We start from the raw sequence: 22,579 nt of genomic DNA, 5'->3' as shown, positions 1-22,579 counted from the left end.
ATCATTCCATATGTGAACTTCCCCGTTGGTAAGTCCATGTGAGGTATTCTCCACGTTAACCTCCCTCTGGTAGGATGTTGTCTCCGTAGTGCTCTGCCTCCTGGAGAGGGAAGAGCACTTCCCCAGCGCTATTCTAGAAGGTGCTCGGTGGGAAATTACTTAATACAAAAATCAAGAAAGGTCACCGCCTGTAGCTTCCTCGGGTAAGTGCCTCCTCCCACCCTGTTGGGACCTGGGAGATGCCTTACCTAACTCGCTGGAAGGTCACGACATGGTCAAGCGCTCGCTGCGATGCACGCAGCTGCCTGCCCGTGTCCGCTCCTCCATACCTCGAGACACGGTTCAGCATTTCGTATTTGAACCCCTAGTGTCACTACATTGACACAACGTCGAGTGAGTGACAGACAGGGAACATCTTGGTTACTGGTGTAACCTTTGTTCCCTGATGGAGGGAACGAGACGTTGTGTCCCTCCTGCCGTGGCGCTGAACCGGCCGCTGACATGGCCGGGACCCTCTCTCGGCTCCTCAGCACAACTCTGAATGAGTGGTGCATGCCATCTCCTTTTATACCTGTATGTCTGGGGCGGAGAGTGGCATGTAAATTTTCATTGGCCTTTTCTGAATAAAGCAAAGGTGATTGGCGCTCTCAAGAGCGAACCCCTTGTGACACTACATCGACCCAACATCTCGTTCCCTCCATCAGGGAACAGAGGTTACACCAGTAACCAAGATGTTTTCTGTAAATTCCACTGATACTATTTTAGAGAGTGGTCTAAACAATTAATAATGTCTTTCCTGTCCAACAAAAAAGAAGCAACATTGGCATCACTACTCATGTTTTTCCTCCACCATCAAATCTTTCCACCTTGTATGCCGTACCGATGTTTACTCTAGTTTTTTGCCTTTGCCAGTCTTTCTGTCTTCTTGCTTCTGACCTTTTTTCACTTTTTCGGCAGTACAGCTACTGAATCTGCTGTTGTCTCTGCTTCTAAAGCATGATAATAATTATGTTCCATTGTATTCTTTTTGCTCTTCACATCACCAAACAACACTGCGCTAAGCATAGCCAAGCGTATCTACTTAGGCGGCAGCCAATGAGCATGTGAAACACATTGAAGGGGTGAACCGCACCATGTATAATAAAAACACTTTTTATAGAAAACTATTATGAGTACAGGCTTCATCTCATGTGAGTGCACACCATTCAGATCACTCTTCACAAAAACACAATTAATTTGTTAATGTGTAAAACTTTTTAAATTAGCCCCAAATTAATGAATGCACCTCTAATATCTGCTGAAACTGAATTTTAGTTTAGACTATGTCTGTGCAGTGTGCAAGTATAACAATATTATTCTGGAGGCACAAGGTGTCAAGCAATTGTGAAGGTCAAGCACACATTTTGCAGCAAATATTAAATAGCCTACAAATACAAACATTAAAAGAAATGAGAAAAATGTATTAAGCCTATAAACAGGTGAAAACACCATAAATCTATATCAGAAAGTTTTATGGAGGGGGCCTGGGTAGCTCATCGGTAAAGACGCTGGCTGCCACCCCTGGAGTTTGCTATCTCAGGGTGTGCTGAGTGACTCCAGCCAGATCTCCTAAGCAACCAAATTGGCCCAGTTGCTAGGAAGGGTAGAGTCACACAGGGTAACCTCCTCGTTATTGCTAAAATGTGGTTCGCTCTCAGTGGGGCGTGTGGTGTGTTGTGCGTGGATGCCGCGGTGGATGGCGTGAAGCCTCCACACGCACTATATCTCCACAGTAACACGCTCAACAAGCCATGTGATAAGATGCAGCTGAGATTCCTCCTCCATCACCTGGATTGAGGCGAGTCACTACGCCACCACAAGGACTTAGAGCACATTGGGAATTGGGCATTCCAAATTGGGAGAAAAAATCCACACAAAAAAAAAGTAAAAAAAAAAAAGAAAGTTTTATGGAAGGCTACACTCAAGGCTTATTTTGTGTGCACATATTTTAACATAATGTGGAGGACATAATTATTTAGTTAAATTACATGTGCAGAATTAGCAAAATGCAGTGGAATAAATAGCAAGAGTGAGCCTCTATATTTCTAGAAGAGAAAAGCAGAAAAGCACAATCTCCGCAATCCTCCATGTGCAGGAAAATTCTGAATAGATTTACAAATATTTAAACCTCTTTGGGGCATTTACACAGTTTGGGCATAAAGACTAAACCATGCAATTACCTTCATTGGCGATATGGATGTAAATGTGGTCAGCTTCAAGAGACGGGCTCCGCTATTCAGTCATCACTTCTCTGGTCAGGAATTCAACAGCGGGCTCAGGTTGGTTTATGAAGCCTTACGTGTAAATTGTGTGAAACATTTGGTGTTTATGTATTAACAGGCATTTTAAAAAGTGGAAAATGTGTATAATATAGTATCTTAGTTAACGTTACTCATGACAAGGTTAGATTTCTTAGACGTGTACAAGTAATGGAGACTGAAACGAGTCGAGTCTGCGGCCACCTAGATGAACTTGAAATAACACAGTGCGCATTTTCATTCATAAGGTTTACACTGTAGTAATATTGGCTTCACAGACTCATCATTGTTTTGTAATTTTCTATATATTTATTTAAAATATCACTTAATTCCTGTGCTCGTTGTATTATCAGTCTTCCGAATATTTTTTTCTATTATTCAGATGAATTCTTTATTTGTTTTGAAGTCATTATTCGTGCCTTTCCAAATAAGGTATTCGGCTTCGGGCACATCCCTAACTGGAATACCTGGAAAATCGCCTTGTTTTGATGAAAAGCATTTGAGATTAAAGCGTATTGTTTCCTACATGAATGTGTATCCATCAGAGATGAGGTGACTCCACTTTCATAGAATAATGTGTCTAAATATCCTTTCTGTTCTTTACAGTCAGATAAAAAACTAAAAAGAAATATTAATTTTGAACACGCAGCATGGATGCGCTAAATAAACTGATAGATTTTTGTTGATGTTCGCTGAACAGGAACACTGTGAAATGCACGTTGAAACTCTTTTTTTTTGTGATCTTTTGTTATAGAGAAAGGTATATGAGCAACCCTTATTATTTAAACTTTGAGTATTTATATTGTGTATTAAAGAACTTTATTTTTATGAGAAATTATAATGTGTATTTTGCTCAAATGTTTTTTAGAAAATACAAAATTTGTGTTAAAAAAGTGCTATTATATTGAATCGAGATGATATCTCATCGTGAACCTCATATCGTATATAGAACCGAAATGTGAGATAACTATTTCGTTCCATCCTTAGTGATGAACAGTAATGCTGCGTCTGTTATTTCTCAGCTGTAGTATGATAGTAGTCTGCTCCAATCATGGAGTGATGCTGCCATATGTGCTATAGGAATTATCTCAAGAGCATTTCGCCCACGTTCAAGTGTTTTGTTGTCAGAAAGAAAAAATGGAGGACTCCAGTTGCATTCTTGTATGTTTCTTGATGAACTCTTATTTTGACACAGACACAGAAAGCTTTTCTCCTCTGCCATGTTGAAAGTTTACTTTTTATCCCAGACTCTCACCTCTTGTGAAACTTGTATCAGGTAGGCACCTTGAGCATGTTGGATCTCTCCGTCTGTCGCGACTCAGCTATAGTGTAGTAGTAATCCGAGTGATCATGGAATGAGAGACAATTCCGGATGACTTCAAAGAAGTTTGCATACTGACTGACACAGTTTGTCAATGTCAGCTCAACTCGCTCATTGTACAAACAAAACGGACTTTTGTGTGAAAATTCACACATCTGCACTGCTCTTACACATTTGGAACGCCACAAACACAAGCGGGGTGATGCAAACAATAAAGCGTCCCAGTGCTGATGGTGTGAGCACTCTTGGAACGGCTCTCATCCAATCAGATTCGAGGACTGGAACTAACTGTTGTATAAATTATAAAAACATCATAACCGGCAACTTCTTCTTTTCATTTTGTTCATCAGGGATATTACAATATTAATGATAACATTGAATTATATTTAGCCTTTGGTACACATCTTTGGTTTTGTGTCGTTGAGGGGGTACTTTAGCCTTACTGATGGTGCTATGGGGGTACTTACGGCAAAAAAAGGTTGGGAAACACCGGTGTAGGGCACAATGTATCATGAGAAAGATTTGTATCTATCAGTGTCATTTAGGGGATTAATTAAACAAAAGCCTCACATAAAGACATGAAGGGAGAAAAATGGTAGAAAGAGGATAAGAGAGGCAGTAGAGGAGTGAAACGAAAAGAAGATAAAATGACAGAGGGAATCACAGACATTAGTAATCATAAAGAAGGTGTCCCTGTCATGTCGTCCCCCCTCATCTCGTTAGCTAATGAACTCAGCTGCACGGTCTCTTGCACAACTTTTTTTCACAGATCTGTTGGCAGACTCTGAAGTTAGCCCCGGGGGTCTAAGCTTGCTCTAACATATGTTTCTAAGTGAATTACCTCTTATTACATCAACAGGTTGTGCACATTGTGGGGGACAGCATGTCAGGTCTTCATTTTACCCATGAGTACCTCCTATAGCAGTTAACCCTACACAGGAACAAGTTAACACTCACACATACTCACATTAAAGACAACCCGTGCTTTCTGCTGGATTCCAACCAGGTTCTGTTTTGGCCCAGGGGACAAAAACAAAATTTAATGATTTCAACACTTTTAAAATTCATTGAGTTTCAGAGAGTCAAAATATGAAACTTATCATGCAATTGCCTTATTCTGATTGCATTTCTTTATTGTGTATAGCTAAGGTCATATAGTACAGCTCAACAAGCTGATGTAGAGACTGTATGGTAGTGGTAATGGAAATCTATAGTTGGTGCAGTGCAAACCAGACTGCCTTTCTGAGACAGCCATGCAGTGTCTTCATGTAAGACAGTCTTGAAAAATGGAGGCCGAAGGCTGCTTGTTTCCAATCCAAGTTGTTTGATGCCTCTATAAATATCACTCAGACAACAGAAAATCTATTTGCTGAAGGCCAAAGCTTCTGGATTCCTAACAATGACCTTGGCACGTTTGACCCTTGAGTATGTCAGAGTCTGTGCATGTCCATCATCTCAAAGCTCACAAAAAACAGAGGAGTTGCGATATATGGTAATGCTGTACATAAACGTTTTCGTAAATAATTTATTATGAATCAATGCTTTGGATAGCCTCTTTATAATGTAATCGCATACTGTATATTTTACCAGTCATTTACAACTTGTGGGTCACAACCCATACATTGGTTGCATGTCTGTTTTGATAGGGTTACAGACAGCAGGAATCAAAATAATGCTAAATGCCAAGAATAAAATGCATCTATTTTCTGATTACAGTAGTTAGGATTGCTTATCAACTTTTAGGAGGCTGGAAAAACAGTTGTCATATTGTATCTTCTGTAGGCTCTGTGTCTGATCATGTTCTATGGTTTCTTGGCACAAATTGATCTGTCACTTAAACCATAATATATTAATGAATTTCAAATTGTGAGCAACATTGAAATTAATTTGTTTACTTTTGTATGACAAACAATTTTGGTATTGTGTTGGTCACTAATTGGTGTAAATTCTGGGCACTAAAGCAAAACCAGTTGAGAACTACTGCATAAAATCTTTTACATTTGCCTGTTTACTGTTTTTGTTTTATCAGTCTTGTCTGAATAAATTGACTACTGATGTATCTCTTTCTCTTTCCAACAGGACTACACGTTGACCATGTATTTCCAGCAGTACTGGAGGGACAAGCGGTTAGCGTATTCTGGGATACCTCTCAATCTCACCCTAGACAACAGAGTAGCTGATCAGCTCTGGGTTCCTGACACATATTTCCTAAATGACAAGAAGTCTTTCGTACATGGTGTCACAGTGAAAAACCGAATGATCCGTCTGCACCCAGATGGCACAGTTCTTTATGGATTAAGGTGAGAGCTGGCTGCTGAAGTCAATTTGCAATTTGTTTATTGTAAAATTGCATGACTTGGCTGTACATTTCCTTTACTTATTTTCAAGGCTTAATGTGGATTGGATTATTTAAGAGGTCATACCATGTGGAATAAAATCTAGATAGTACATTGATTTCTCATGTCTCTTTCTCTATGTAAACATACTCTACGTTTCTGAACTTAACTTCCTTACCAGTCAAAAAAAATTTTTTTTAAAAAAGAATCATTTAAAACAACTCATTCCATACTTTTTGTTGTCAGAGAGATGACTAGAATGCCCACACTTAAACATCAGTAAAGCCTATTTCAAGTTCTCATAAACTTGGCCTGCCCAGTCCCAGTGAGATAAGGATGCAGTATTACTCCTAACTGTAACATTTAGTTGCTGAGATGAGACGGGAGATGCTGGATCTAATTGCAGGCTTTTAATGAAGATGAGGAAAGGGAAACAAACAAACATGAACTCAAATGGCAACAAACAAGAACTGTCAAAGAGGGAACAAAACTAGAGGGTCTTTATACACACAAGGGCTAATGAGGGAATGGAGAACAGGTGAGAACAATGAGGAACAGATGGTAGTGATGAGGGCAGTGCATTATGGGAAATGTAGACTGGGAGAAACAGAAGACAGAGGACAAAAACCACTTCAAAATAAGAGTCCTTGGAAACACGACGGAAACACACTGTGACACTAACCACCAGAAGAAATAACAGTATTATGTGGGAAAGTCCTCTAAACATTGTAGTGTATCTGACTGTTTGTAGCACCTGATATTCTTTCGAAGGATCCCAATGTTATGAAAGGGTGTTTGAAGTTTATTTTCAACAAGATCCCTGATCATTTGTGAATCTGTCACAATGTAGCCTTATGCAGGCTTTGCAAAGAGGCTGTTGTGGAAGGATGAGCCACAGTGCAAACTATATTTGACTAGACCACAAAGCACTGATACTCATTTTTGACATGAGAAAAGGGCATTTTCATAGAGGTCCTAAAGACACAGCAGCAAAAACAGCCTTTTTCATTCTAAGGGGCTATTTAGACTGCATTAATTTTTGCATTAAAAAAGCTAGACGCAATGCAAGGAATGGAACAGAATGATGTCTCTCGGACTCAAGCCTTTGGGACTCTTCCAGCCGAGTCCATGGCATTTGTGACACATTTAAAAAGAATGAAAAATTAAAAAATCATTTAAACAAAGATAAAATTACGAAAACAAGAAATAAATGAATGCATCTCTGTCTGTATGAATTAGTAGCACCCCCTAATGTTGTAGCCAGAATTTGTTTCACCATGTTGAGCATAGAACCGTACGCACACGCACTGGTACACTCATCAGTCAACAAATTCACTTGAATGGTACTAGGGAGAATAATGTATAACATCGATTAACAAGGAGACTTGCATGACTGCCAATGTCTTCTGACATGTGACTAGAAAACATAAACACAAGTTTGTAGCCAAAGTATTATAAACTAAAAGGGCATTTTACACTGGACCCAATGGTAAAATCTCAAGCAGCTACTCCTGTCACCTTTATTGGAAGCGCTTGTTGGGCAGTCAAGGCAGTGCTCGCGTCATGGTTTCAGGACCGGATGGTGCCGTGGTTACAATCAAGACCTTCATTGTGCCAAGTCACCTAAACTCAGCAAAAAAAGAAACGTCCCTTTTACAGGACACTGTATTTTAAAGATAATTTTGTAAAAATCCAAATAACTTTACAGATCTTTATTGTAAAGGGTTTAAACAATGTTTTTCATGCTTGTTCAATGAACCATAAACAATTAATGAACATTCACCTGTGGAACGGTTGTTAAAACACTAACAGCTGACAGATGGTAGGCAATTAAGGTCACAGTTATAAAAACTTAGGACACTAAAGAGACCTTTCTACTGACTCTGAAAAACACCAAATTAAAGATGCCCAGGGTCCCTGCTCATCTGTGTGAACGTGCCTTAGGCATGCTGCATGGAGGCATGAGGACTGCAGATGTGGCCAGGGCAATAAATTGCAATGTCCGTACTGTGAGACGCCTAAGACAGCGCTACAGGGAGACAGGAAGGACAGCTGATCGTCCTCGCAGTGAATATCACACCTGTGGGACAGGTACAGCATGGCAACAACAACTGCCTGTGTTACACCAGGAACGCACAATCCCTCCATCAGTGCTCAGACTGTCCGCAATAGGCTGAGAGAGGCTGGACTGAGGGCTTGTAGGCCTGTTGTAAGGCAGGTCCTTACCAGACATCACCGGCCACAACAAACCCAATTTCACTGGACCAGACAGGACTGTCAAAAAGTGCTCTTCACTGACAGGTCGTGGTTTTGTCTCACCAAGAGTGATGGTCGGACTCGCGTTTATCATTGATGGAATGAGCGTTACACCGAGGCCTGTGCTCTGGAGCAGGATCAATTTGGAGGTGGAGGGTCCGTCATGGTCTGGGGCGGTGTGTCACAGCATCATCAGACTGAGCTTGTTGTCATTGCAGGCAATATCAATGCTGTGCATTACAGGGAAGACATCCTCCTCCCTCATGTGGTACCCTTCCTGCAGGCTCATCTTTACATGACCCTCCAGCATGACAATGCCACCAGCCGTACTGCTCGTTCTGTGCATGATTTCATGCAAGACAGGAATGTCAGTGCTCTGCAATGGCTAGCGAAGAGCCCGGATCTCAATCCCATTGAGCATGTCTGGGACCTGTTGGATCAGAGGCTGAGGGCTAGGGCCATTCCCCCCAGAAATGTCTGGGAACTTGCAGGTGCCTTGGTGGAAGAGTGGGGTGACATCTCACAGCAAGAATTGGTAAATCTGGTGCAGTCCATGAGGAGGAGATGCACTGTAGTACTTAATGGAGCTGGTGGCTACACCAGATACTGACTGTTACTTTTGATTTTGATGCCCCCCCCCCCCCCCATTCTGCTAGTCACATGTCTGTGAAACTTGTTCAGTTTATGTCTTAGCTGTTGAATCTTTTTATGTTCATACAAATATTTACACGTTAAGTTTTTCAAAAAAAAATTCAGTATTTTTAGGCATAATGTACTGTATACACACTTGGGTGACTATTTCTGTATCTCTTGTGGTTCACGCAGTGTTGCCAGATTCAGCTTGAAGCCCCATCTGGGAGGTCCATAATAGCTTAACAAATTGACTGTTTATTTTTTTTAATAGTCATAAAAGTTCTTATTGCTAAAGTAAATAAACCAGCACCTATTTATCATTTTCCAGCATATCTCCACTGTTCACAAAATGTAACCATGCACAATAAAATATTAGGATAACATGCACAGCAAAATGTTTTGTTTATAATTTATTCAAAAACTATAAAATGTATTCTGTAAAGGCAGAGTTTGTGTAAAGCTAAACGTCATGTAACAAGTTGAATTTAGTTGGTTGAACTAAACGTTTTTTTTTATTATTATTTTTGCTAACCACTGGGTAACTTATTCAGTTCATGCTTTTTATATATATATATATATATTTCTGACAATATATACACTACTGGTCAAAGGTTTTGAAACACTCGACTGAAATGTTTCTCATGATCTTAAGAGTCTTTTGATCTGAAGGCGTATGCTTAAATGTTTGAAATTAGTTTTGTAGACAAAAATATAATTGTGCCACCATATTAATTAATTTAATTATAAAACAAATTTAATTTAAAAAAAAAGAAAAAAAAAAAAGTTTTTGAAATGGATGACTTGGACCAAATAATAAAGAAGAGCAGCCAATAAGTGCCCAACATAGATGGGAACTCCTTCAATACTGTTTAAAAAGCATCCCAGGGTGATACCTCAAGAAGATGGTTGAGAAAATGTCAAGAGTACATGTCTGCAAATTCTAGGCAAAGGGTGACTACTTTGAAGATGCTAAAATATAACACAGTTTTGATTTATTTTGGATTTTGTTTAGTCACAACATAATTCCCATAGTTCCATTTATGTTATTCCATAGTTTTGATGACTTTACTATTATTCTAAAATGTGGAAAAAATAAAAATAAATAATAATTATAATAAAGAATAAGTGTTTCAAAACTTTTGACCAGTAGTGTGTGTATATATATATATATATGTGTATATATATATATATATATATATATATATATATATATATATATATATATATATATATATATATATATATATATTGGACAATTCTTTTACATTTATGACTCAATGTTATCCTCCATTGAACCATCCTCCTGCAGTGCAACAAGAGCTCAGAGAAATCTTATGTTGGTTTTTCTTTTGGTTGGAATCAATGATTTCAACTGACGTGGCTGCTGCTGCCGAGTACAAAAATGTACTTGCACGTGGATGCAGCAGGTGTTTGGGTGCTTGTGCTTCTGCGAGGAAAACTGTCCACAATGTGCTTTTTCCGCGAATGAACTAGTCAAATCGTGAGATGTAACTTCTTTGCGAGTACTAATTACTAATTACTACTATGTTGAATCGTTTGTATTTTCCCAAACCTCGGCAGATATAGACATGAAACAAATCTCAGTATGGACATTTCTTTTTAGATAGGGATCATAAGAGATAAAACTGAACAAAATTAAATTGAAAATGAAATAAAAACTAAAGTACATTTAAAAACTAAAATGATCCTGGTTGTGATGACTCTAAAGCAGCATTCTCTTTTCTACGTATATACTTTCACTTTCTTTAGTGTATGTTTAAGTGGAGGGGAAAAAGCAACAAATTATTGAAATGTCAACAGAACACAATAAGTGTGTTGGTGGGCATAATAAAAAAAAAATGAATTGTTCATTGAGTCTTCATTGAGTCACTAAATACATTTATAACATACTGTATGCCTAAATGTTTGTTCAGTTTGTTCAGCCAGATACTAATTATGAGATATTGATATAAAAATGCAACAGAGGTATGTTTTTGTTACATTTATATTAACACATTGTTTTTCTTAGATGTGAAGGATTATATAAGCTTAAAATATTAATGTAATGGCTTGTTCAGTTCAGATTCATGAACATATTCACTCAGACTCTGCCTGTTATGGACTCGGTCTTGAGTTAGACTCAGCCCCTTTTGGACTTGGATTCGGTAGATTAAAGGTAGACTCGAACCCAACACTAGATGTCTGTCTAGTACGTGTTTACATACAAAATAAATAAATGTAATAGACAGACAAAAAATGCATTCGGTGTGAACAGCTCCTGAACAGGGTCAGAGAGAGTGGAAAATGGTGATGAGAAATGAAATGAATTATGTATGTATTATTACTGTTTTGCACAAGAACCATTAAAACCATTTTAGTGGAAAATAATTCAATAATAAAAAATGTACAGTATGTCATGACCCCATTTAAATCAAACATAAAAGGAGTTCAGAAATTACATGAAAATTGCTACTTAGCATCAGATGGACTCAGGTTTATGGAGTGGCAAAGGTCTCAACCAAACTTTTTGATTCTCGATTAAAAGCTGCCTGTCATTTAACTTGTTTTTATTTCACCTCAAAACTGTTGAGAGAAGAGCCTGAATGTGCGTAGCTTCAGCGGACACAGTGATGTGCAGTACCATGAGAGCGTGCCCTATTCTGGTCAGTGCACTCAAGTGCTAAATTGCATAAGTGCTAATGTGTGCCTTTATCTTGTTTAAACCCTTTAGTGTTATCAGAGTCGGATCCTAAATGAGCTCTTCTGCTCATTCCCACGCGAAATAGCATGGCTATGCCTTCATCTTCTGCTCCAGCTGGAGTGCACTATGAGCCAGTTACAGTAGCCTAATTTAGCTTTTGCGTTTTATTCCAAATGAGATCGTGTGGACTTATGCAGCCATATGCAAATGCATGGTGCATGCTAGGAAAGTGTATTGAACTATTTCCTCCCTTTTGTGATTGATCTCTTTATGCTTGAATGTAACATCAGCAATCCACTGAACAGCATTTTACAGTTCAACTAGGGAGGTCCCTGATCATGTAATGCACATAGTTCGACATAATGATAATTTGGATGGAGCTAGGGCTTTTATTTGTTTGCCAGAGTTGGGTGCAATTAAAGAAGAGCTTGCATAATTATGGTATGGTATATGAGTGTGCTCTTATTAAAATGGCTCTTCCTTCCTATCTTCAGAAGCAATATGATAAGTGTGGGTGAGAAACAGAACAATATTTTAAGTTATTTTTTACTATTAATCTCCACTTTCACTTTCACATTCTTCTTCTGTTTTTTTTTTTTTTTTTTTTGGCTATTTGCATTCTTTTTGCATATCGATACCTACAGGGCAGAGAGGAGAATTTATTGTAAAAAGGACTTGTTCTGTTTCTCACCCACACCTATTATATTGCTTCTGAAGATAAGGATTTAACCACTGGAGTCTTATAGATTACTTTTATGCTGCCTTTTGTAATGATGAGTCAGCGGGGTTGAGATCCAAGTGCAGCTTTATTAACAATAAATGTAGTAATATAGACAGGCAGGGATCAATCACCAGCAATAGTAATATCCAAGTTAAACCAGAGAGATCACAGGTAATATCCAGGTAAACAGAGCAGTAACAGTAGGCAGGCAGCAAAAGGTCAAAACAGGGTAAACAGTCCAGAATCATACGCAGAAAAGGCAGTAATACAGAGAAAGCTCAGAAATGTCAGCCAGGGCACAACAAGACTTTGCAATGACAGCCAGTGAGAGTGAGACTTAAATAGCTGAATATATAGGCAACAGGTGAGAAGGTAATCAGAGCGAAGTACGGGAATTATGGGAAATGGAGTCCAGAGAGTTAGAGTCAATACACAGGTGATGGAGCCCTCTGGTGGTGTGTGGGAGGAACTATAGAGGTGGATTCGTTACACCTTTATGTGCATTTTGGAGCTTTAGTCAAGTTAAGTCATTTTTATTTGTATAGCACTTTTACAACACACATCGTTTCAAAGTAGCTTTACAGAAAATCATGCATTAACAAAAAATGAAACTGTAATATCTATAAAGCCTTAGAGTCATCACTGTGTAGTTTGATTAAATCTGACTGTAAATTGTGTATAAAAATAAATAAATAAAAAATAATTGTATTTAGAACCCCAGTGAGCAAGCCGAAGGCGACTGTGGCAAGGAACTTTAAACTCCATAAGATGTTGGTTAATGGAGAAAAATAACCTTGGGGGAAACCAGGCTCACTGTGGGAGCCAATAACCCTCTGGCTAAACAGCATGAATATAATGCCAATATTAGTCATTTATGTGCAGTGCAACTCATGGTTTAAAATTAGTTAACTAAGTAAGTGTTAAGGGCCAGTGTTTAATCAAAGATTTTGTATGAACTGTAAGATTAATGACTAATGTCTTTAAAGTTCATCCTGGATTAACTGCAGAAGTTCACATAGATGCATTGTCCTTTGTTAGTTGGTGGATGATGGCTTTTGTTGGCAATTAATTGATAGTCTATGTATTCCATTTGAAGAGTGTAATCCATCATTAGACCAAGGTGATGCAGGCAGATATCAGTGAGGTGCATCGCAGTTCAACCAGCATGTCAATTGGGTGAGGTCTATTCTAAGTATAAGGTTCAGGCAGTGGCATATGAAGTATCCCATGTCTTATGGTTGGAGTTGACATCAGTTCATCCTCTGAAGTCCATTGTAATAGACTGAAGTTATGTCTGGCTGGCACCAGCTGCATTTATTCATCATCACTCAGAGATACATAGCAGTGGAGTCCGACACCAAGCAGGAACAGAGCTGGATCTGTCCGGCTCTGGTAACCATGATATGATATGAAGACAGGGAAACAAATAGAATAATATGAACATTGATGCCATTACATTTTAGTTATAGATCATGATAAATGTTTCTGGTTCCGGCAGACCTAACTAAAGCAGCCTTATTTTGAGTTGGTCAGTAGCAAATTCTCAGCGCCAGCAAAGCCGCCTCTGCTGGCCTAACATGCCAAATAAATAAATATTTTTCATCCTTTCATTCTCAATCACCTTTTTGCCTATGTATTTTTAATTGCTTTCCACTCTTAATTAATCTACAAACAAATAGAGAAAAATGAAAAGTTTATCCAGTCAGAATTTATTCCTTGATGCTTACAAGCAAAATGTGACAACTGTTTCACAAATCGCATGCCCGAAGCAGCGTGTGAGTTGAGCTCCACCCCCTCAGGCCTTCAGAATTTCTTCAGAATCCCTCAACAGTGCAAATGAATGGGCAACTAAAGTCAGATTGTCAGATTCATCAGCCAGTCACATTGATTTATTTGTTCTTGGTGGGTGTGATCTTTAGTATTTGTCCAGGTGGAGGCCTTCTAGCTGGCCTTGAGTGACGCAATCACACTTTAAGTGATGTACGTAATTCAAGAGCGAAAAGCGCGAGATCTTGCTGACGAGTCGGCTGTCACTGCCACATCACCACTGAGAAAGAAATCCTTTTGGATTTAAAAACACGAGATGTTCTGCATGACCATGTGATTGCTTAATTTATTAAACAGGAAAGGAGGACTGATTTTCACTTCAGGTAAATTGTTAAGTGCTTTTTACATTGTTATAGCAACATCAGGAGTTTTCTAAGTGTAAATTAGGCTGCTGGAGAATTCAGTGTCATATCAAGTTTGAAAAGTAGTGCTGCGTTCCACTCAACTCTGAAAGTTGGATTTTACAACTTCCTACTAGGAAAAGTGCAATGGAATGCATCTTTAAGTCAGAATTACAACTTGTAGGCTCGTGCAAAAATTCTCAACTCCGATTTCGCTGAGATGCAGGGGCATGATGTCACACAAACATGTCGACACTCAGGGAGATATACAAAGTAATTGATAAAAATACACTTTATTTAGTTATATCGGTAAATTAATTTGTTTCCACATTCCATGATATTAAAGATTGTTTAACAAACGCCTGCAGAAACAGGTGTATAAAAATTATAATCTCTTTTGATAATCATACACCTGAAGCACAAATGCTAGCACTGCAGCATTGTTTATCAGTTGGGTTGCTAGGAGACATCTCTAATGAGAGTCAAACCCCTGCTAAGCTAACGGGAGCATTGCAGTTTTGTTTCCTTAAACGTCATCTTCCGAATATTTGGGAATGGAATGCATTTATGGTCGGAGATATCAAGTAGAAATATCCCACATCCAACTTGAATGGAACGCAGCATAACCGTGTACCCTGACGAAACGAAATTTATTGCAAGCAACATTTAAATTGCAAATATTATTAGATAGATATTTCCAGGTATTACAGACCTCCTTGGTAGATTCATATGAAAAATTATGATTTTTGATTGTCTGTTCGGGAGAAGTTCATTTCACAAAACAGTCATGCTGCAGTTAAAATTAGGCTTGCTTGAGCATTAAGTGTCATTTCAAGTTCTGGCTTTCGTGCGTGGATGTGTTTTTAAAATGTCAATTGGTATTATTAGTTAGCTGCGACATAATGTATGATTCCCAAAGGCATAGGGTGTCTTATTCATTGTGAAACTGTGTTTTCTTAATGGCATGAATCGCACTGAAGACCAAGACTTAAAATGCACGGCCCGCCACTGGAGTTGATGGATAAATTAGGTGTATGCCTGGCTAAATAGATAAGTCTTTAGTCTAGACTTAAACTCAGTGAGTGTGTCTACGTCCCGAACATTGTTAGGGAGAGTATTCCATAGTTTAAGAGCTAAATAGGAAAAATATCTACCTCCTTTTGTGGATTTTGATATTCTAGGAACTATTAACGGGCCAGAGTTTTGCGATCATAATGAACATGATGGAATAATGTGGTAGAAGGTCACTTGAGTATTGCGGGGCTAGACCATTTAAAGCTTTGTCCGTAGTTAACAACATTTTTAAATTAATACAAAATTTAAGAGGTAGCCAATGTATTAAAGATAAAATGGGTCTAATGTGATCATATTTCTTGATTTTAGTCAGCACTCTGGCTGCTGCATTTTGAGCCAATTGAAGTTTATTTATTGAACTTGCTGGACATCCTCCCAGTAATGTATTTTGATAATCTAGTCTTGAGGTCATGAACGCATGAATTAGTTTTTCGGCATCAGCAACAGAGAGCATGTGTTGTAACTTAGCAATATTTCTGAGGTGGAAGAATGCTGTTCTACAAACATTGGAAATTTGATTTTCAAAGGACAGATTGGTATCAAATATAACACCTAATTTCTTCGCTGTAGGAGACGATGTAACAGTACATCCATCGAGAGTCAAATTATATTTTAGCGGCTTAGTTTTAGAGGTTTTTGGTCCAATAATTAGTACCCCGGTTTTGTCAGAATTGAGTTTGAAGAGATTTCTGGCCATCCAATCTTTGTTTTCATTGATACACTCTGCTAATTTGGTGAATTGTGAAATTTCATCGGGAATTTCATTAGAAGAAATATAAAGTTGGATATCGACGGCATAACAGTGGAAACTTATTTCACGATTCCTGATAATATCTCCCAGGGGAAGCATATATAAGGAGAAAAGCAGAGGCCCTAAAACTGATCCCTGTGGCACTCCATACTTAACTTTTGTTTGATTTGACAATTACTCGTTTACATAGACAATGTGGTAGCAGTCTGCTAAATAGGACCTAAACCATGCTAATGGAAGTCCACAAATGCCAACATAATTCTCAAGTCTTTCCAAGAGAATGTCGTGATCTATGGTATTGAAGGCAGCACTAAGATCTAAGAGCACTAGAAGAGAAATGCAGTCGCGATCAGATGATAAGAGCAAGTCATTTGTAACTCTGATAAGTGCAGTCTCTGTACTGTGATGGGGCCTAAATCCTGACAGAAACTGTTCACTATTTCTCTGTAGAAAGTTTTCTAGTATTTATGACATAAACAGGAAATTTGATATCGGTCTATAATAAATAAATTCTCCAGGATCAAGCTGTGGCTTCTTAATAAGCGGTTTGATAACTGCCATTTTAAAGTTTCTTGGGACATGTCCTAGGGATAGCGAGGAGTTAATAATATTAAGAAGAGGTTCTGAGATTACAGGGAATACCTCTTTTAAGAGCTTAGTTGGTATTGGATCTAACATACAGTACATGTTGTGGCTTTTGATGTTTCGATACGTTTTGTTAGCTCTTCATGACCTATGACAGTGAAGGATTGAAATTGCTTTTCTGAGGTACTTTGACAGACGATTGCATAATTCCAATTTTATTTATGATGATTTTAATTTTATCATTAAAGAAATTAATGAAGTCATTACTATTGTGATGCGACGGAATATCTGGTTCAGTTGAGGCTTTATTCCCAACCAATTTTGCCACAGTACTGAATAAACACCTAGGAATGTTGTGGTTATTTTCTATGAGTTTGCTAAAATATGCTGACCTGGCAGCTTTGAGTGCCTGTCTGTAGCTAAGACAGTATCCTTCCATGCACTGCAAAATACCTCTAATTTTGTATTCTTCCACTTGCGCTCCATTTTCCAAGCTGCTTTCTTGAGAGCATGAGTGTGATCATTGTACCATGGTGTGGGGCATTTTTCTTGAATTTTCTTTAATCAAAGGGGGCGACACTATCAAGAGTACTAGAGAAGACTGTATTTATATTTTCTGCAATTACATCAAGTTCTTCTAGACTTTTTGGCTTACTGAGTATATGAGATAAATCTGGAAGATTATTAGTTGTAAGGGACTCGACATGGAGGCGAAGGTAGAATCCATATGCAGGAAGTTTATTATAATCAGCAAACAAATCCAAGACACAAGAGATAGAGCCCCAGTACTGCCAATACTGCCAAGATGCCACTGTTGGGCCCTTGAGCAAGACCCTTGACCCAATCTGCTCCAGGGGCGCCGTATCATGGCTGACCCTGCACTTTGACCCCAGCTTAGCTGGGATATGTGAAAAAAAGAATTTCACTGTATATGTGCAAATGTATAATGTGTGATAAATAAATAAAATTATTAATTATTATAGACGTAATCGTTGAAGCAGGCAATGTTGCCATTACACAGGTAATCAGTCCAACTAGGCAAACAGAGCAAAACAGTAATCCTTTATTGGTAAATCCGTAAAGCAGGCACAATGGTCATAACAGGTAGGCAATAAACAGGCAATGAGAATAATGCTTGGTAAGGCAGTGAAACTGGCAATACTTCACAAAGTCACAATGGAGAAGCATGGCTATTTATATATTACAAACAGGAAGTCACAATAGAAGAAACGGTATAGTGTCAGTATTCGGGAGAGGGCTTCCTCTGGTGGTCGGCTGAAGGAATACCAGCCTCATTCGTTACAGAACCCCCCCCCCACTCCCGGTGTTCTTCTTCTGGGTCGTCCCCTTGGTCATGTTGCAGGACAATTCGGGTGTGCTTTGTGGAAGTCATGGATCAATGATGGGTCCAGAATGTCCTTGGCAGCTACCCAAGATCTCTCCTCTTGTCCATAACCTTCCCAGTCCACCAGGTACTGCATCTGGCCCCCTCGATGACGTGAGTCTATGATCTCTCTGAGCATGTAAGCAGGTGTTCCATCTATCTCCAATGGAGGAGGAGGCTCAGGATCCGTGGTTCTGGGGCCAGATGTCGGGTGGACAGGTTTCAACAATGACACATGAAAGGAAGGAGAGATGCGGTAGTTAGCAGGTAGCTCCAGTCAGTAAGTTACAGGATTGATTTGTCTTACAATTCTGAATGGACCAACATACCTGGGGCTGAGTTTCCTGCAGGGTAGCTGCAACTTGATGTCTCATGTAGATAGCCAGACTCTCTGGCCAGGTTGATGGTTGGGGTGGGGATGCCTCCGATCAGCTTGGATCTGTTGGGCCCATACGGCCTGCTGCAATCTGACGTGCGCACTGTCCCACACATGCTCGCTCCGCCTGATCCAATCATCCACCGCTGGCACCGTAGCGGGTTCACCCGACCAAGGGAAATAGGAGGTTGGTAGCCCAGCACACATTGGAAGGGAGTGAGTCCAGTAGATGAGTGTGTGAGGGAGTTCTGGGTGTATTCAGCCTATGGGAGGATGTCTCTCCACCTCTGTTGTTCTCGACTGCAGTAAGACCTGAGGTATATGCTGATTTCCTGGTTTAGTCTCTCCACCTGTCCATTTGCCTGAAGATGATAACCAGAGGTGAGGCTGATGTTGATGTCCAGCTGTTTACAGAAAGCCTGCCAGACACTGGAAGTGAACTGTGGTCCCCGGTCAGACACCATGTCTTCTGGCAGACCATAGATCCTGAAAACTTGGTGGAACAGAGCATTAGCGGTTTCCATGGCAGTGGGTAGACCTTTCATGGGGATTAGTCTGCAAGACTTAGAGAAAAGATCAGTGATAACAAAGATGGTGGTATACCCATTGGAGTTTGGCAGATCGGTGATGAAGTCAACGGACGGGTGGGACCAGGGTCTCTGAGGGATAGGCAGTGGCTGTAGCAGGCCAGCTGGCAGTTCTCTGTGGGTTTTAGACTTCGCACAAACTTGACATGCTTTAACTTATGCAGTGACATCATTAATGATTGAAGGCCACCAAAATGAGTTACTTACCAGGCTTATTGGTTTCTGGATGCCAGGGTGTCCAGTGCTGAGGGAGGTATGGATCCATTGGATTGTTCTTTGGCATAGCGTGCATGGTACATTCTGTTTGGTTGGAGGGCATTCAGGTGGTGCAGGGTCTGTTTGTTGGGCTCTTTGGATCTCTTCCATGATGTCCCAGCTTATGGGTGTGATGATAACAGAAGATGGGAGTATAGATTCATTTTGAGGTATGTTGTGAAGGGGATCATGATGACGGGAGAGAGCATCAGCTTTGCAGTTCTTACTGCCAGGGCAGTAGGTGACTGTGAATTGGAACCTTGTGAAGAAGAGTGACCATCGGGCTTGTCATGGATTCAGACATTTTGCTCCCTTGATGTATTCGAGGTTCTTATGGTTGGTGATTACTTGGAATGGATGGACAGAACCTTCAAGCCAGTGGCGCCACTCTTCTAGCTCAGCCTTCATGGAGAGTAGTTCTGTGTTTCCAAAATCATAGTTCCTTTCAGCTGAGTTCAGTTTACGGGAAAAGAAAGCACAAGGGTAAAGTTTTCCAGGGTTACCGTGGCGTTGAGAGAGAACCGCCCCATGCCGCAGTCTGAGGCATCCACTTCCACAATGAACGGATGGCTAGGACCTGGGTGCTTGAGAATGGGGGTGGTCGTGAAACTTGTCTTGAGGGTGTCGAAGGCTTTTTGAGCAGAGTCCCTCCATGGTAGCTTGGATGGTTTTCCTTTGAACAAAGATGTTAAGGGGGCACAGATGAGACTATAGTAGCGGATAAACCTAGTGTAGAAGTTTGCAAAACCCAGGAAACGTTGTAGCTCCTTAACAGTGTTGGGTCTTGGCCACTCCGTGACTGCCTTCATCTTGGATTCATCCATCCCAACAACTCTATGGCTGATGATATACCCTAAGAACGTTGTATGGGTAACATGGAACTCACATTTCTCTTCTTTCACGAAGAGTTGGTGTTTCAGCAGGCGGGAGAGGACCAATTTAACATCTTTGTGGTGTGCTTTATCTTGGGAGTATATGAGTATGTCGTCAATGTAGGCGATGACACATCTGTTGAGGAGGTTTCTGAAGATCTCATTGAAGAATGAATGGAACACAGCTGGTGTGTTGGCCAGGCCATAAGGCATCACCTGGTATTCATAGTGCCCCCTAGTGGTGATAAATGTGGTTTTCCACTCATCTCCCTCTCTGATACGAATCAGGTTGTATGCCTTTCTCAAATTCAGTTTTGTGTTCACGTAGTTGTTCTAGGGAACAAGAGGGAGTGGGTACCTGTACTTGATTGTTACTGTGTTCAACCCTCGGTAGTCAATGCATGGACGGAGTCCTCCATCTTTCTTCTCAACGAAGAAGAAGCCTGCTGCAGCTGGTGAAGTAGAAGGATGAATGAACCCTGAAGCTAAAGCCTCCTTGACGTAAGTCTCCATGGCCATGGTTTCAGGTCTTGACAATGGATAGGCTTTGCTCCTAGGGGTTGCCATGTTGGGGAGTAATTCAACAGCGCAGTCCCAAGGACGATGAGGGGGTAATTGCCTTGACCTTGCTGAATACCTCAGCAAATATTCCCTGGGGACCTGGATTTGAGCTTGGTTCTCAGGACTTTCAACGTTTGTAGTCAAACATGGCATGGTGACTGTGACATGAAGACAATTAGACTGACAATAATCTGACCATTGTTTTAACTCACCCTGGTTCCAGGAGATGATGGGATCATGGATAGCCAGCCATGGATGTCCTAGGATGAGAGGATACTTGGGTGAGTTAATGATATAAAGAGATTTGATCTCTGTATGAAACAATCCAATCCGTCACTGGAAATGTTTGGTGAGTGATGCCTGTGCCTATAGGCGCATTATTCACAGCAGTAATGTTAGTGGTGGATATACAAGGTACTGTAGGGATATGGAGGTCCCGTACTAGACCTTGGTGAATTAAATTCATGGCAGTCCCTGAGTCGACGAGTGCAGAAACTCATTTCAGTGTATCACCAAAGGAGAGCTCAATAGGAAGAGTGAAACTGTGTTGTGTGGGAGATGAAATATTCATGAGTATATTCACTGTAGTCTTGATATTTCTTACCTTTGTGAGGGCATGTGGAGTTTTGATGATTCCTTTCACCACAGTAATAACACAGTCGCTCCTTATGACGATGATCGCGTTCTTCATCAGAACCTCTGGTATAGGTGATCTGCATCGGTTCTGGAGCTTCGGGGCATGCCTGAACTTGACTTTGGACTGATGGTTGTGACTTGGAGCTAATCCTTGAGCATGGTGAATTACGCAGTAAATTATCAATCCTTACTGCCAACGAAGTGAATTCAGTAAGTGTTGCATCCTCACCCTTACATGCGAGTTCAGCCTGCAGATTGTAGTTCAGTCCCTCTCTGAACACAGTCTTGAGTGCAGTCTCATTCCATTCACTTTGGGCTGCTAATGTCCTGAAGTTATGGCAAAGTCAGCTGCAGAACGTGAACACTGGCATACATGAAGCAGCTGAACAGAGACATTTTTACCCCCCTCTGGGTATTCAAACACTTCATGGATCTGGGAAGCGAAGTAATCAAAAGACATTTGAATCTGATTATCGCTCTCCCAAAGAGCTGAGGCCCAGTTTAACACCTTTCCGGTAAGTAATGTCATCATAAATGCACATTTCTTGGACTCCTGACTGAATGACTTTTGTTGTTTGGAGAAATATATTTTACATTGACGTAAAAACCCCTTACATTTCTCTGGCGAGCCATCAAATTTATCAGGAAGAGCGAATCTTACCGGTGTGGCTTGTGGTGATGGAAGAAAACGGATATAGTGGGTGAGGTTCTCATTTGCAGCTCTTAGGTAGTTTAGTTATTCTGGTAACCTTTGAGAAGTTCACTCTGGGAAGCGAATGCAGCCTGGAGCTGAGAAACTTCCGCTGGATTCATTGTCGGCGAAGTATTCTGTATGGGACTCGACATGGAGGCGAAGGTAGAATCCATATGCAGGAAATTTATTATAATCAGCAAACAAATCCAAGAAACAAGACAGAGACGTAATCGTTGAAGCAGGCAATGTTGTCGTTACACAGGTAATCAGTCCAACCAGGCAAACAGAGCAAAACAGTAATCCAATATCGGTAAATCCGTAAAGCAGGCACAATGGTCATAACAGGTAGGCAATAAACAGGCAATGAGAAT

At 40.1% G+C, this 22,579-nt stretch overlaps 1 protein-coding gene across 3 annotated transcripts in view; it reads left to right on the top strand.

Annotated features, from left to right (window-relative positions):
- Positions 1 to 22,579, top strand: part of LOC127446506 (gamma-aminobutyric acid receptor subunit beta-3-like) — a 121,734-nt gene that overhangs the window by 54,887 nt on the left and 44,268 nt on the right. For all 3 annotated transcript variants that reach the window (XM_051707476.1, XM_051707475.1, XM_051707477.1), the window contains one exon: positions 5,698 to 5,918. In XM_051707476.1, the coding sequence (XP_051563436.1) occupies positions 5,698 to 5,918 (221 nt within the window). The remainder of the gene's footprint in view (positions 1 to 5,697; positions 5,919 to 22,579) is intronic.

The sequence above is a fragment of the Myxocyprinus asiaticus genome, chromosome 9, assembly GCF_019703515.2.
Source record: "Myxocyprinus asiaticus isolate MX2 ecotype Aquarium Trade chromosome 9, UBuf_Myxa_2, whole genome shotgun sequence".
Classification (NCBI taxonomy): Eukaryota; Metazoa; Chordata; class Actinopteri; order Cypriniformes; family Catostomidae; genus Myxocyprinus; species Myxocyprinus asiaticus.
The sequence above is the reverse complement of the archived record's forward strand: the minus strand, read 5'-3'. Positions and strand labels throughout refer to the sequence as shown.